The 17,171-nt window shown below is 38.1% G+C and overlaps 1 protein-coding gene across 2 annotated transcripts in view; it reads right to left on the bottom strand.

The window, feature by feature from the left end:
- The window catches only part of UBE2U (ubiquitin conjugating enzyme E2 U), a 68,764-nt gene that overhangs the window by 35,945 nt on the left and 15,648 nt on the right, over window positions 1-17,171 (bottom strand). For both annotated transcript variants that reach the window (XM_027114516.1, XM_027114517.1), the window contains exons 5-7: window positions 14,295-14,415; window positions 7,713-7,761; window positions 263-351 (exon numbers count right to left, since the gene is read on the bottom strand). In XM_027114516.1, coding sequence (XP_026970317.1) covers window positions 263-351; window positions 7,713-7,761; window positions 14,295-14,415 — 259 coding nt within the window. The remainder of the gene's footprint in view (window positions 1-262; window positions 352-7,712; window positions 7,762-14,294; window positions 14,416-17,171) is intronic.

Here is a 17,171-nt window from a genome sequence, read left to right as displayed (position 1 = left end):
CGAGAACTTTGTCTTTTATTCGTCCAATTGCCTATCTTTCCTTTGGGCTTTTAATCAGACTTCAGTCCAGGACTCTTTACAAAAGAGGGACTAAATGAACAGTTGTTGAATGATTAGTATATAGAGCCAACAAAGAAGTTTATCACCCTCAGATTCCAAATATGTGTCAATTAGTCTTTGAAAGCAAGACAAGCTGAGGATGTTGAGATTAATATACCAACCCCCCTCCCCGCAAAAATAAGACAAGGTTAGATCACCTTACATGGAGTTCTGTAATATTCTGTGGCTTTTGATGTGGCTATTCTAGACCATGTCTTGTAGTAATCATAAAATGAGACTGATTTAATTGATCTGAAAATACAAAATAAGATCAGACAGTGAGTAGCATGAAAGTTTGCTTTTTAAAATTATTTTTATCAGAGCGGACTCTTTCAGATACCTTGTCACAAGACATTAGGCTGATCTGCAAATTCTCACATAGTTATTTCTAACAAATGAATCTAACATAATTTTCCACGAATACATGCAAATCACAAAAAAAGGTCCATCCAAACCAGTTTTCTATAATAAGTGTAAATGTGCATCCACGTGTATATTATAAAAAGAAAAATATAGGTTTAAGATAACTGTGCCTTTCGTGACTAACATTGAAAAGAACTTTAAATAAAACATCATAGCTGTACATTTTCTCTTTCTACGATAAACAACTTTCTTAAATTTCTATGCCAAATTTTAGTAAAATCACCTTTATTTTCTTTTTATTATGAGGAGAAATGAAACACCAGAATTGAGATTAGTTTAATCTTTACACAGAATCTGGCCACTTTCAATGAGGGAAAATAAACAACTCTTTTCTAATATTACTGCCAGCACATTTCCTTCCCAGTGCTAATATTACCAAATCCTAATGGGAGAGCGAAGACTGTTACAAAGTATTAAACGAGACCTATGAAACAGTCTCTTACTCTTAAATAACTGCATTTCCAATTTTTTTCTTACAATCTTCTTGAATGCAGAGATTCTCAACACTCCACAAACAAAACATTACTTTCAGATATTTTTCAGACATGTGAAATCATCTATTAACTGACTTAAACAGATGCTTAAACATCAAATATAAAAGACTTTATGTCTGTTTTAATTTTAAATTCCTAGCTCTTTGGAGGAAGAAGCAAATTTTCAGTTATAATAGGTTATTAGCATTAATTTTTATAGGTAAATCATAGGTACCTTAATATCTGACTCAATTTTGAAATTAATGGGGGCAATATCTAAATTTGTTAATGCATTCATTTATTTAAATGATAATTACGGACACCTAATTTTAAGACTAACATTTTTCAAGTGTGTTATTGCTTTTGTAATCACACTTAAGTAGAAATCTGAAACTTGGTAAAGATAAATTAATCACTACTATTATTGCTTCCAGAGCTACATGCGTGCTTTATACTACTAAATGATATACTAAACTAACATTAATTTGCCAATGAAATGTTTCAGCATTTGGCAACGGAGGTAACAAAATGAAAGGTTGCATTATATCTCCTGCATGAAAAAGCTTGTGATCAATTTGCTGTCACAGATCACTTAGCAGACAACAATGACCCAAGAGGAAGGAAACTGTCAACATACTGTCTCATGAAAAAAAAATACACCATCTTCAGGCACAATCGTCTCCATTGTTTTTTGTCTGTTTGACGATGACCCATGACCCTCTCCCTTCCCAATGGTGTCCTGTTCAATTTCAAGCTGTTAGCCTTCAGGGGCTTTCTTTTATTCCCCTAGAATAATTAAAAATATTACTCTAAAAGGTATAACTTTAGTATAGTTTGAATATACAAAACAGAATGCCTCAAACATTTGGGAGTATCTGCACTTTCAATTCTATAAAGGAAATAGCCTCTTAAAATAAGAGAACAGTAACTATTTACTATTATTCAGATAAAATATGAAGGGATGTGTACAGCATAAAAAAATACATGTGTTTATAGTTTCAACCAATAACAGGAATTTATTGAGTATTATTGTTGGCATTATGAATATGAAAAAGTAGAAGACATAATTTTAAACTGAACCTCACTGCTTATTATTATTCTGTTGGGAAAATAAGATATATATCTGAACTAGTAAATAGAATAGCTTTATATATTAACATAATAAACTGTTACATCATTTAACATAGACATTTGGAGACTACAATGACAGATACTTCTTTGGCAGTGGCAATAAGCAAAAAAAATTTGAAGGAGGGAGCTGTAACTTTGTTTTGGAGCCATTAGGGAAAGTGTCACCTGGATATGGACCTGGGACAAAGGAAGGAGGCATTTTAGGCCAGGGAATCAGTATTAGCAATAGCTTAGATGGCAAGGAGCATGGTGTGTGCATGCCTACGTACAGAGGATGTTGGGGGAAGAGGTGAGAGTAACAAGATAATTGACTAGAGTAGAGAGTTCCAATTTCAGGGGAATTGAAATTTGATAAAAATAGGTGAAACTAGGCAATGCTGGCTCTTCAAATTTAGGCAGAGAATGGATTAGACTCGATTCAGTAACCTTGATTTATTAGGTGATAGACAGTAATCAGAAGTTCTCAAATAAGGCAAGTAAACTATGAAATCAGTGATTGAGTAAGAGTTTTCTCTGGCATTAGCATGCAGAGAGGATTATGTGAGAGATTAAATGTAGGGGGACCAGTTAGGAAATAAATTCAGTAACGCAGGCAAGAGATTCTGAGAGCTAAAACTCGGGTGGGCGCAAAGATCAGGAAGGGGAGGAGATGAATCTACGAGAATGCTAAAGAATTGACTGAACCAGTTGCCTGATAGGGTGTGAAAAGTGAAGGAATTTGAGGGTCAAATATTCTCCTAAAACCCAGAAGACCACTTAGCTTTGCTATTAATAGAAAGCGTCTAGAGAAACCGAAGTAAAATATGAGTTTAATTTTAAACATGGGTTGTAGGTGATGACCTTCAGGAGTGTGACTGAGAAATTGGGACTGGAAATAAGAAATGTAGGTCAAATCAACACAAAGGTTGATAGATGATGCCATTAGGGAAAACAAACTCCAAAAGAGTAAGTAAGTGTTTAGAAAAGAGTGAGCAGAAACCAATTCACAGTTAAGGGGGACCTGTGAAAGAAACCAAAAGGATCATTAAGGGAAGAAGAGAATCATGGCAGCGCTATTTCATGGAAGCAACATCCCAACCATCGCCAAAGCCTAATGACTAAATTCTTAAATATCTCTGGATATTTAGTCACGTATTCAACAGTATCATGACCAAGAGCACAGGCTCTGGAATCAGCTGGCCTGGGTTAAAACACTCTGGCACCATTTCTTATTAGCTGTGTAACTCCGGGCACGTAGCCTAACCTCTCCACGTTTCCAGAGATAGAACTTTCTCCAGTGGTGGTTGTGAACATGCATAAAAACAGCCAAGGAAGGGTTTAGCATCCCTCAGCACTCAGTGTCAGCTGGTCTCCTCAACTGCCTTGGGTAAGTAGCTCATCATTTTTCTCCTGTAAATGCTAAACAGCTTCCTAATTGTTCATTTACCTCAGTCTCTCCCTATTCCAGGTTATCATGCCTCTGCTTGAAAGCCACAGTTGGTAAATAGTTCTATAAGATGACATATAAACAACTTTTAAATAGAACTTGAGGTTCTTCATCATCTGGCCATTTCCAGCCTTTTCTCCCGTCATTCATCTCCACATCCAGAGGCTCCGTCACATGGAACTTCCTGGTGATCCTGAGTGTACCAAAATATTACATTTCCATGTCTGTGCAAGCAGTTCTATTAGAGAGTCTTTTGCCCTCTGTGCCTGTCAAAGTCTTACTTATTAAAGTTCAGGTACAATAAAAATAATACAGACATGAAGATTGTCACAGTGGATATTGTGGTTGCCTCCCCGATAGCTGTTCCATTCTTCTCCCATTCTGTACATGCCCTGTGGTCTGATGGGACTGACCCCACCCCTGGCTCTAAGCCAGTTGAGTGATAACTAGTTTAGGGACAGGAATCTGACCTAAATAGCTCCAATCAGAGTGAAACTTATTCTAGCTTTCTAATACATCTTGATCTCTGAGAGTGTTGATCCCCTCTGTTCTTCTTCAAGATTGCCTTGTTATTCTAAACCCTTTGCATTTCTAGATACATTTTAGACCACTTGTCAGTTTTCAGAAAAAAATAAGGCTGCTGAGATTTTGACTGAGACTGAATTGAATCTATAATTTGGGAAGAGTTGACACTAAGAATATTGAGTCTTTCCCAAGCCATAAACTTTGTATATCTCTATTTCTTTATGTCTTTTAAAATTTCTCTCATATTTTGTGCTTTTTCAGTATGGATACCTTATTCATCTTTTGTTACATTTTGATGCTGTTGTAATGGTATTTTTAAAATTTCATTTTCTATGTGTTGATTGCTAGTATATAAAAATATAGTTGATTTTTAAATATTCATCTTATATCCAGGATCCCTGCTAAATTTACTGATTAATTTTCAAATTTTCAAGCTTTGTATATTTATTTGGATTTTACTATGTATATAGTTGTGTTGTCTGTGAATAAAGATGGTTTACTTTACCCTTTCCACATTTTATAACTTGTTTTTTTTTCCTTCCCTCATTGCACTGGCTAGGACTCCAGTACAATGTTGGATAGAAATGGTGATAATGGGCATATTTGCATTGTTCCTAAACTCAGGAGAAAAGCACTCAACATTTCACATTTAAGTGTGAAGTTAGCTGTTGGATTTCTGTAGACTCCTTTTATTGAAATAAGGAAATTCTCTTCTACTCTTAGTTTGCTGAGAATTTTTATCATGAATGGGTATTAAATGTGTCTCCTGGTTCACCTAGATAAGTCTATGGTTTTTTTCTCTTTATTTGGTTAACTAGGTGAGTTACAAGGATTGATTTTCAAATTTTAAACCAACCTGGCTTTCCTGAAATAAAGCCCACTTAGTCATGATGTACTATCCCTTTTTATATATCAGTGGGTTCAATTTGCTAATATTTTGGTTATGATTTATACATTTCAGATTTAAGAGGTATTGACCTATAATTTTCCTTTCTTGTAATGATCTCTGATTTTAGAATCAGAGTTTGGAAGTTTGGTAGCATACTCACTGTCTCTATTTATTGGAAGAGTTTGAATGCCTTTCTAAAAAAGATTTTATTTGAAGTAAATTTAGATTTCTAAAAGAGTTGTAAAGTTAGTTGAATACCTTCAAAATTCAACTTTATTAAAGTGTAATTTACATTCAATAAAATGCATAGGTTGACTACAGATTGATGAGTTTTAATAAAAGCAGACCCCTGCATTACCATAAGCCCAAACAAGATATAGAATATTTTCATTAGTCCTGAAAGTTCCCTACTGCCCCTTCCCAGTCAATCTCCCTTGACACTTTGGGTAATCACTGATCCAATCTCTATCACCATAGATTAGTTTTGCCTGTCCTAGAACTTCATATACATTGAATTGTACAGCACGTACTCTTTTATAACTCTGTTTTTTTTTTTCTTAACATAATGTCTGCATTATTATTCCATGTTGTTGCATGTATCAACAGTTCTATTGCTGAGAGTATTCAATTCATAACTATAACACAATTTATTTATATATTCGACTGTTGAATATATAATGTTCAACTGTTGAATATATAATGTTGATTGTTGATGGACATTTTAGTTGTTTTCAGTTTGGGATATTACGAATAAAGCTCCTATGAACATTTGTGTGCAAGTCTTTTGGTGAATATATACTTTCATTTCTCTAAGATAAATACTTTAGGAGTGGGTTAGAGGGCAGGCGAATGTTTGACATTATAAGAAACTGCTAAACTGTTTTCCAGACTGGCTGTGGGCGTGTCAAATGGTACAACAATGCACACAGCAACGTAGGAGAGCTACAGTGCAATCACAGCCTCATCCATAACTGGGATTGTTAGTTGCAGCCAGTGGTGTGATCTTCCAATCTCTCCCATCTCAGTAAGTCACCGCAGTACCCATCCAGTTCAAACTACAATCTAGTAATAACCCTTGGTTCCACTTTCTCTCATTCCCCACATCAATCAAACTAAGTCTTGAATCCATCCAATTCATCCACTTATTTCCCTCTCCATATCTATGTCCTCAGCCCCTAGCTCATAACACCCCACCTCTCCCCGGTCTACTAAAATAACCCAATAATTCTTCTCCTTGCTTCCGCCTTAGATCCTTCACAATTGATTCCCCACATCGCAGTTAAAGTAGTCCTTTTAAAATGTAAATCTGATTATGTCTTTCCCCTTCTTAAAAGCTGTCCAGCTGTGTCCCAATTCCCACTGAAAGGTTAATGAAATGCAAATTCCTTACCTGGTTTATAAAGCTCTAAGTGATCTGGCCCTGTCTACATCTCTTACTCTATCTCCTACCCATCTCTTCTTTCCCCCTTGCTGTGTTCCAGCTGCATTGGCCTTCTTTCAGAGCCTCTAACACACCACTCTCACATCCAACTTAGAATCAATACCCTAGTTACTCCCTCTGCCCTGAATCTCACTGTACCTGTTAAAACATCACTCTCTCCCAACTTTTCACCCCCCTTTTTTTCCTTTCATTGTCACGAATCTCGATTTTTCAAGATAACACCATTTACAAGTTTATCTCACCATGGCTCTCGAGTTGTTTCTGACTAAAGTTATAGTTAAAGTCTTTCTCCCAGACCCCAGATTTTATTATCCTGTGATCAGTGCTGGATCCTTATGGTGCCGTCTGGTTACCTTGCTGCCTGTCTGATGAGGGACTCATTGCCCCAGACAAAGAACCAAAGGGCCAAAGTTTTCTCCCTGTAATGGGATTTGCCCTTCCTCCTGCTCCTGCCTGAGACAGACCCCACCACTGCTACTGGCTGGTCTTCATCTGAGTGCTAGGGGACAGACAAGGTCAACGTTCTTCCTGTCAGGTCCCAATTAATCATTCTGTCGGTTTTTCTGGGTCTTCTAATTCTGAGCTTCTAACACTTCCAGACACAGAGCCCCTTGACATGACATTGTCTCACATTCTGGGACAGAGCCCCGATCTGAGGGTTCCTTTTGATTTCAGTCCTTTGGGAACATTTTACTATTATAAATCCACTAAGAGGATCCTTGTTTTGGAGCATGTATAGTATAAAACCAAGATAGATCAAGTATTATGTCAACACTAGTAAGCTGGCTGTTTTCTGCATCTGACTAACTATCAAAATAAGGCTGATGGAAATGCTAGAGAAGCTGAATGCTGCAGAACCTACACCTTGTCCAGGTGTTCAAGGCTGAATTGATGTCACATTGTCAGGTGGTCTCCCAAGTGTACAATGGCTTTAGCCCTAACTCTCACCATTTTCCTCCAGGACTTTATCGTCTCCTAAATTGCTTGGATTTTTGTGATCTATAATGGTTGGATCTATAATGTAGACAACATTTTTTTTCCTTTTCAGAAATAAAAACTAAAAGAATAGGCAACTAACATAGTTACATCAATTTTAATTCAATAGACTAGAAAGAATTCAAGATTCTCCATATTCTTCCTGAAAACGTCATTTTTAAAAGGTATTGGAAGGGAAAATATATTTAAATGAAAAATATTTTTTCTAAGTTAAAAAAATGAAAATACAATTATGATAGAAAACACAGGTTAAATCAATAGTTCTTTTAGTGTATAAATTGGCCAAAAATTGTATAAAGAAAAACTTACCTGTTAAATTTATCTGGCTCTTTAGGTGACTCAGAACTGTCATCTTTTGCTGTAAAGAAAAATATGAAAAGATTCTGGTTTACTCGGAAGACTGAATATATGGCCTTATGTGCATTCTTTCCAAAGCCTCAATAAGATGGTAAGAAAGGAATAAAAATAAAGTATAAAACCTCAAGGAGCACAAAAGAAAGATGGCAAGAAAAATTTTCAAGATGGAAAGCAGATGTCAAGTGGTAACTATCTTAACAGGCCATAGAAACTTGAAACCTAACGACCTGATGAGGGGAGGCCAATAAAAAGCAAGCAGATTTACACTTCAGAACTTGAGAAACACTCAGGAATTGGAGGTACCAGAGACCTCTGAAAACTGACAGGTATAGCATGGACCCCAAAGACATAGCCTTCATCCTATGCAACCAGAAGACCACCACTGCCCAGGCAGGAGGGAGTATGCCTAATTCTGGAGAAACTGAACCAGAGAGATTCAGGAGATAGCAGAACAAGAGTATGGTAAGCGACTGAAGGCAGGGAATAAATCAAATAAATCGTATTGGATAAGAAAGGTTCCTTATTCTCACTCTCTGTCCAGCTCCTAGAGTGTAAGTAGTTAACACCTCTCTCTTCAGGCATAAGACTGGAGGATATGTCTCAGAAAAAATAGTCAAGCCTAGCTAAAGGTAAGGTCAGGTCCCCACTGAATAACCCTATAATGAAACAAAACCATCAACAAGTCCAATCTGTATCCAAAATTTCCAACCTTTTCAATGAATGATTTTCATTCATCGTGTGTCCATCATACAGACACATAGTCAAAGATCAGTAGATATCTGAGTAAAGTCATTATCATGAAGGATGACAACCAAAACAAATAAGCAGGAAGAAAATAGGAACTAGGAACATACTTTTCTGGACATTTTCCAGAATACAGAACAGAAAAACAAAGAGATGGATAATAGGAGAAAATAGATTTTAAAAAATCAGAGTAACAGATCAGTAGATCCCACGTCTAAATCTTTGGAGATTTAGAAGAGAGAACAGGGAAACTGGAGGGGACAGGTATTATAAGAGAAATCATATAAGAAAAAAGTCCAGAACTAAAGAATTAGAGTTTGAGATTTAAACAGCCTATGAAATGCCCTACATGATGAATGAGGAGGAAAAACATTTTCAGACTAAAGTTTAACCAAATTATGAACATATGAGAGTGGAAAAAATACATTTTTAGGCATGTGAAGTAATAAAAGATTTAGCTTTCATGTACTTGGAAGCTCCTGGAGGAAGTGTTCCAACAAAATGAAGGAGCAAACCAACCAAGAGGAAAAGGAGGGATCAAGCAAGAGCTCCAATCCAAGAGGCAGACCAAAAGGTCACTCCAGGATCCCTACGAGAGAACTGCCAATTCAGAAAAGGAGGAGGCGCATGAGGGCCTCAGCAAAGACGTCTTCCAGGGGAAAAAATGAAACTGACTGAATACCTGGTGTGTGTGTTTTGTTTGTTTGTTTGTTTGTCTTTACAGCTCTGTCAGAAAGCTTAGGGGAAAAATAAATGGTAGATATTTTTAAAAAGAACAAATAAAAATCCAGAAAACAAAAGCAAGGGAATGAAAAAACAGGCCATTTGTACAAGAAAAATAATCATTCGTGGCTCACCTATGACGAATATTTACTAAGTCATATCAATGTAAACGAACAATACTAGGAGAATGGGGGAGAGAAAACGTGAGTGGAAATGGCACATAAAAACTAAATCTTTATCTCTCAGAAGAAGCCCATAAGTAATATCTAAACTGAAAACCCCAGAAATTTAGTACAGAATAAATTTAGCAATATAGTGGTGAATTCCAAAAGAAACAGATAAACGTGTTGAAAGCTGTTGGTACCTTGTCGGGGTGGGGACGGCTCTCAGCCATGGAAGGTGTGGCTTCCAAGGTCTGCTGTATTTCCTTAAAAACCGATTGGTGTTACCTGTCCTTTAAAGCTATGCACAAATATTTCTTTGATAGAAAATAAATACTTAACATCTTTAGCAGAGACTTTGCTGAAAAGTTCCTGGAACATCTGGTGCAGTGAAATACAAAAAAGGACAAAAGAGGTCTGTAACTCCAGCAAACAGATCCATACAGGCCATCCTGTGAAAGTCAGGTTTTCCACATCTCCTGACATCTGTAGACAGCAGAATATCTGGAGTAATACTGTAATCATCAACAACAAAACTGGCTCTGAATGATGGTGCTAAAGCTCATGTTCTTTCATGAGAAGCTAATGGACTAAATTTCTCTTTCTCCTGACATCAAGAAAGAATCTTTTCCAAAGGAAAGGGTATTCCTACACCTAACAACCAGTACTCCCTTTAAGAGAAAAAAACCCAACACCTGAAATCCTACGAGACATCACCTGCTTCAATTGTAGAAACAAGTTCCTCTAAAATTGTTCTATTGTTAAGAGAACTTTAAAAAAAAAAGTGAACAAATTGAGAACTTAAATTGAAGAAGAATCAAATGCTTATCACAACATCTTCCTAACTGCAAGGAGGATGGGATGGATTTGCACAATCATCAGGGTTTTTTTAAAAGTACCCAATGTGAATTAGTTGTATAATCTCCCTAATATTTTTATAATTCTTCTCTATTCTTGTATTTTGACTGTCATAATATCTGTCAGTAATTATATTATAGTTTTTTTTTTTTTGCAGTACGCAGGCCTCTCACTGTTGTGGCCTCTCCCGTTGCAGAGCACAGGCTCCGGACGCTCAGGCTCAGCGGCCATGGCTCACGGGCCTAGCCTGTCCCAGGCAGTCTGGTATGTGTGAGCACCCAAACTATAAGTAAGGGAGTCAGGGTCCAGACCACAAGGAGAAGAGGCTTGCAGGACATGGGAAGGTCATCAGGACCTCCACCAATCGTTTTTTTTTTTTTTTTGTCTGTGTCGGGTCTTCACTGCTGCACACAGGGTTCCTCTAGTTGTGGTGAGTGGGGGCTTATTCTTCATTGTGCTGCATGTGCTTCTCATTGCGATGGCTTCTCTTGTTGCGGAGCATGGGCTCTAGGAGTGTGGGCTTAAGTCGTTGTGGCACGTGGGCTCTAAAGCGCAGGCTCAGTAGTTGTGTCACATGGGCTTAGTTGCTCCACCGCATGTGGGATCTTCCTGGACCAGGGATTGAACCCATGTCCCCTGCATTGGCTGGCGGATTCCTAACCACTGCGCCACCAGGGAAGTCCCCACCAATCGGGTTTGAACTCAGAGTTTGTGCATTCTTGTCAACACGCCAAGGAAAAGGCTGGTATTCCAGAGAAGGGCCCACCTAACCAGAGTCGGGCAAGTTATCATTTCGCACATGCTTGGTAGAAGGGCACTTGCTTTTCACATTAAGCTTGTGTTCAAACAGCTTCCTAAGAATTTTTCATAGACTAAAGGTCTGCTATGAAGTCAGGTCTCTTCTCTTCAGTACTTGGAAATTTTAATTCTTTGATCCCACATGAATGACTTTATGTTCACCTCATTAAATTGGAGGCACGGGGCGGAGGGTGGGGGGTGGGGAGGGCGGCAGGGGGAATGCCCAGGGTGGATCTCTGGCCCTGCAGCTTGCTGTGTGTGGCCTTGGGCTAATCCCTTCATCACCATCCTCAGCTGCCTCAGGGGAAGAGGCTAAGGATCAGATGAATAAATGTATGTGAAAGCATTCTGTAAACTATGAAGTAAAATCAGGATCTAAATTTATGGGTTTTTTTTTGCAGTAGGCGGGCCTCTCCCGCTGCGGAGCACAGGCTCCGGACACACAGGCTCAGCAGCCATGGCTCACGGGCCCAGCCGCTCCACAGCATGTGGGATCCTCTCGGACCGGGGCACGAACCTGCGTCCCCTGCATCGGCAGGCGGACTCTCAACCACTGTGCCACCCGGGAAGCCCTTTATGTGTATTTTTTCATTCATTCAATCTACAAATTTTTATTCAATACTTATAGCCAGAGACTGCTACCTGGGCACTGAGGATATTGCTGTAGCCGAAAATTAATGCCTACGGATATGATACAATTACCTGCCTCTTGAGTTTCTCATGTATACAAGTAACTATCTGTTCCACTTTTGTGTTATCCAAAAATGGGATAATTTCTCCTTTGCATTTTCCAGACCTTCTTATTAATATATTAAACGTACATGAAAGCTGATTCTTGCAGCACTGTAGTGGAGACCTTTTCTTTTCAAAGTTGTTACAGGAAATTAATTCTCATTGGATGCAGTTTTTCACAGAAAACCACATGGTACTATGCTACCATCTAAGTTAGAGTGAACGCATTTTTCCACACTTCATTTCCCACCACAGCAGCTGCCTCTGCTGTATCACGGCACTCTTTCTCTATGAAGCACAGAAAATCATTTTCTTCCTGGCACTATAGGTACCACTCCAGTCCTGCTGTGATGGCAGGCAAGCTGAAAACGATTTGCTCTCTTGGATTCCCACATATTTCACCAACACAAATAAAGCATATAGTGAAAACCTACCAAAGCACTATTTGCTTTGTCACTCATTTGTTGGGTGATTTGGCAACGTGGACAGCTTTCCTGTCTGGTTTGTTGGCAAAGCAGGAGGACTGAAAGGAGTGAAGGGTGATGTCAGCCTGAGAGAAAAGAAGAAAAGGAAGGGCCAATTTGTCTTGCAGTTTCTTCTCATCCTTCTCTCTGCAGGGCAAAACCAAAGTCATTTACCATAGAAAATTCTTTAAAACCAGTTTTAAAATTTGCATTCACCAGAATATGGACATAGCTTTGTACAGAATATTTCTGGGTAATGACAGTATTGTAGTGCATGACAGAAGGGATACATGTCGTTCATTTGCTCATTCCACAAACACTTCCTGAGTGCAGAGGACACAGCAGGGGATGCTACAGTATTCTGATTGGTCAGAAATATGATCAGAGTGAAGCGGTACCATTCCTCTGTGGACAAACCAGCCTCAAAACTGTCAGGGAATTTTGAGGAACTCCGCGACAATCATGACATATTTGAAGATACTGGAAAAGATGCCTGATCAATATTGCATCTGACCCAGATGCCCTGTGGAGGAGGACTTGAACTTGGCCACAAACTGTACAGACCTGACTAATGGGCTGGCAGGTCCTAGAAGGGGATGGACGAAGAGATCGTGGACATCTAATGGAGAGAAAAAGCACAAGAGACATCAGTTTGGCAGAGTGAGTCTGAACAGCGAGTCCTGCTGATTGGGGAGCTAATAATGCCAGTTACTGTGTGAGGCTGCTGTGCACTGCTGAAAGGAGGGGCAGAATGTAAAGGAAAGAGCTATGTCACTAGGATCCCAACCTTCACTTGTGGCAAACACCCCTGGGCATAAGGAGCCAACAGCATTGCTCTGCTAACTGCAGAGAGAGCACAGGAGCAATAGAGGTGATGGAATTAAGAGTCAAGAAAAGGTTCCTGGCAGGATGAGAGGGAGCAGACCAACGGTATCAGGAAAACATTGGTCAATAGAGCAGAAAGACTGAAAAGGCTCAGATGTCATTTCCACATGGATTCTTTGAAGGAATACCTGGAGGAAGAACTCTCCAGAAAGAAAAATGCTGAAAGCTTTCCTAATCAAGGGGAAAGGAGTCCCAGATAAGTAAGATCTGGGGGTTACTAAAGGTGAAGTCTGAGAAATATCCATTACAGATCAGAGAGTTAAAACTGGTGTCATATCTTTATGATGGGTAGACTAGTTTTGATCAGCACCATTCACCCATATGACCATTACTTTTATTTATTTATTTTTGCAGTATGCGGGCCTCTCACTGTTGTGGCCTTTCCCGTTGCGGAGCACAGGCTCCAGACGTGCAGGCTCAGCGGCCATGGCTCACAGGCCCAGCCACTCTGCGGCATGTGGGATCCCCACAGACCGGGGCACGAACCCGTGTCCCCCCCATTGGCAGGCAGACCCTCAACCATTGCGCCACCAGGGAGGCCCGACCATTACTTTTAAAGATACTATGCCTATGATTTTTGGTAATCTTTTAAAAAGGACCACGCTAAACCAGCCAGAGAAAGACAAATATCTTATGATATTGCTTATATGTTGAATCTAAAAAAAATGATAGAAATGAACTTACATACAAAACAGAAATAGACCCACAGACATAGAAAACAAACTTATGGTTACCAAAGGGGAAAGGGGGCGGGCAGGGGTAAATTAGGAGTTTGGGATTAATATGTACACACTACTATATATAAAACAGACAACAAGGACCTACTGTATAGCACAGGGAACTCTACTCAATATTTTGTAATAACCTATAAGGGAAAAGAATCTGAAAAAACAGATATATAAAATAGATATATATGTATGTATAACTGAATCACTTTGCTGTACACCTGAAACTAACACAACATTGTAAATCAACTATTCTTCAATTAGGAAAAAAAAGGGATCACACTGATGGATTTGAAAAAGAGGTACAGTAGGAGAGATCTTAGTATGACTTCATTACTGAAAATGGATACAGAAAATATTGCCGTATACAAGTTACTTGCTAGATCATTTACTTGGTATAAATAATTAATAACTGGCAAATAACAATAAGTAGGCACTTCTTACATTGTAATGGCTGGTGGAAACGTCCTAGAATTATTTGCCTGTACAGAGTTTCATCTTTATTCAGTATATGGGCTGCTTCCAAATTCACTGGATTTTCTAGCACTGGATTAGAAAGCATAACCTATAGGAAAACATATAGAACATAGAGTTTTTAAAGTAACTTTTTTCTTAGAGCAAAAAGACAAACCAATACATACAACATTCAAGAAGCATTCATTAAATGCCTATAATGTATCCACCTGGAGATAGAGACAAAGACAAAAGAGACATGGTCCCTACTCTCAAGAAACACTTGATCTATCTTGGTTTTATACTGTACATTCATGAGCCAAACATTAGGATCAAAGCAAGTTACAAGTTCCTTCCTGTAACTTATTTCTTCCTATCACATAAATTTAAATTGATTTTTTATGGAAAGGGAAGTAAACATTAGAAAACATTGAAACATTTCCATTAAAAATACATTACATTTTAACGAGATCATATTTAGATCGTGAATAAACAAACACATGTATTAAAAACTTGCATGCAATTCAATATCCCTCCAGATCACTGAATGCTTAACTTGGTATCTGTAGTAGTTTTCTATTGCTGCTATAACAAATTACCACAAATTTAGCAACTAAATCAACACAAATTTATTATCTCACATTTCTACAAGTAGGAAGTGAAGGTTGATTGGGCTGGTTTTTCTTTTCCAGACTGAACAAGACTGAAATCAAGTCGTCGATTGGCTGGGCTCTTACCAGAGGCTCTGGGAAGAACATGCCTCCCAACTCATTCAGGCTGTCTGTTAGCTGAATCCAGTTCCTGACTTCAGTATTTGTAAGACTGAGTTTCCCGTTTCTTTCCTGGTGATTAACTGGGGGCTACCCTCAACCCTGAGATGTCTCTCGCCAGTCCTTACACTTGGACCCCTACGTGTCAGAGGCAAAGGTGTGAAAAATCCTTCTCGTGTTTGCTCCCCTCCTGTCATATCCTTTCTCCGTCTTTACTGTATTTCTCTGAGTGACTCTTCTGTCTTCCTTTTCTGTTGTTAAGAGCTCATGGGATTACTTTGGGCCCCCTGCATATTTCAGGAATAACCTTTCTATTTTAAGGTGAGCTGATTAGTAACCATAGTTCCATCTGCAAAGTTCCTTCACACCTAGATTAGTGTTTGACTGAGTAACCAGAGAATGGGAGTCTTGGGGGACATCTTCAAAATTCTGCCTACAATAGTATTTGCACATCTGGATGAAATAGGTGACCAGTAGTAACTAAAACTTAATAGTTCTGCTAGACAATAATCTTGTTTATCTGGCATCTTAAAATTAATATTAGCCCAAATTTGAAAAATTTATTCAATAATTCAGTATACTGAATCTTACGTTATAACATACAAAATAGATAATAAAATATAGCCAAGAGAACAACTACCAGAATGTCTTAAGTGTAGCTACAGGTCAGAGTGGATTACTGTGGCTTAAGAGTCATGGAAATGATAGCAATCTTTCACTAATAAAAGCAGTAATCTGACATCTGATATTTCAAAACCAACAAGAATTTTCTGCTGTTTTTTTTTTTTTTCTATTTGGAAAACACATTGGGCTATATTTCCCAGAATATTATAATTGCTTAAATAAGGATTGCACTATATCTTTCAAAGTGGGTGGGAAGCAGATGAAACTTTTCTTCAAGAGCGAGCTTTTGCTCTTTGGCTGGAGAGATAATCTTACTCAGAGAGGCACATCTGGTAAAGTTTACTCAATAGTCTTTGCATTGACCACTGTGCCTAAGACCTTTTCATATAATATACACACAAGCTATTAAGTATATTTAATGATTTTTTAAGAACTAGAATGTAAGGAATAATTAAAATATACAAATCAGACACCCTGCTAAAATAGTAAAAAAATAAAATAACAGTCCAACTTTTAAAGTCACCATGTGATAGTATGAAATAATATAAAAAGCCATCTGGAGGATAAATACAAACATCTGAAGCATCAATAAACAACTGTACCAGTGGGTACATGTTGTAATATCCAATTAGTTATAGCCCATGAAATTGGAATTTCTTCTGTGGATGAGTGTTGGTACTTACTTTTTCATTGTATATGGAAGTACAAGTTTTCAAAGAAATCAAGATTATAAAAATTTTAGGAGGAGATGATTAGCATATTTAGACTTTAAAATATTTTAAACACCATTTCAAGTACCACCCCCTTGTATAACAATGTGATAATTATAAATGTGTCTCACCTGTTATTCAAAAGGTAGTAGTCAGAAAGCAATCTCAATTTAAATTACTTAAATAAAATGAATAACTCAGTTCCTCAGTTACAGTAGCCACATTTCAAGTGCTCAGTAGAACATGAGACTAGAGGCTACTATATCGGACAGCACAGATATTGAACATTTCCGTAAGCACGGAAAGTTCTATTGGGCAGCACTGACCTTCAAAGTACTATTAAATAGCCATTAAAATATTAATTGTAGCAATCTGGAATTACTTGAGATAAAATGTGAAGTGAAAAAGAAATAGGCTATATAATTTGAACATATATACCATCATTGCAACAATGTAAAAATTCAGATTTGTTGCTTCAATCATGTTACTTAGTACCTATCACACAAATTAGACTTGTTTCCTGACCTCAGGGAGCTTACAGTCCAACAGGGGAAGACAGATAAGGAAACAGTATATGTATTAGAGCATTATAGCGCTCTCATAGAGATTTGCTTAGGGTACCACTTTGCAAAGCAAACCTCCTTCCCGCCAAAACCAAAGCCATCAATTTCACCTAGGAAAGGAAATCAGGAAAGGCATTGCAGAGGAGGGCTCTATTGACCCGACTCTTACAATGTGAGCAGCTGCTTGCTGAACAGACTGAG

This window comes from Aethalodelphis obliquidens, unplaced genomic scaffold (genome assembly GCF_003676395.1).
Source record: "Aethalodelphis obliquidens isolate GAN/ISIS:26980383/991018 unplaced genomic scaffold, ASM367639v1 scaffold13, whole genome shotgun sequence".
NCBI lineage: Eukaryota > Metazoa > Chordata > Mammalia > Artiodactyla > Delphinidae > Aethalodelphis > Aethalodelphis obliquidens.
The sequence above is the reverse complement of the archived record's forward strand: the minus strand, read 5'-3'. Positions and strand labels throughout refer to the sequence as shown.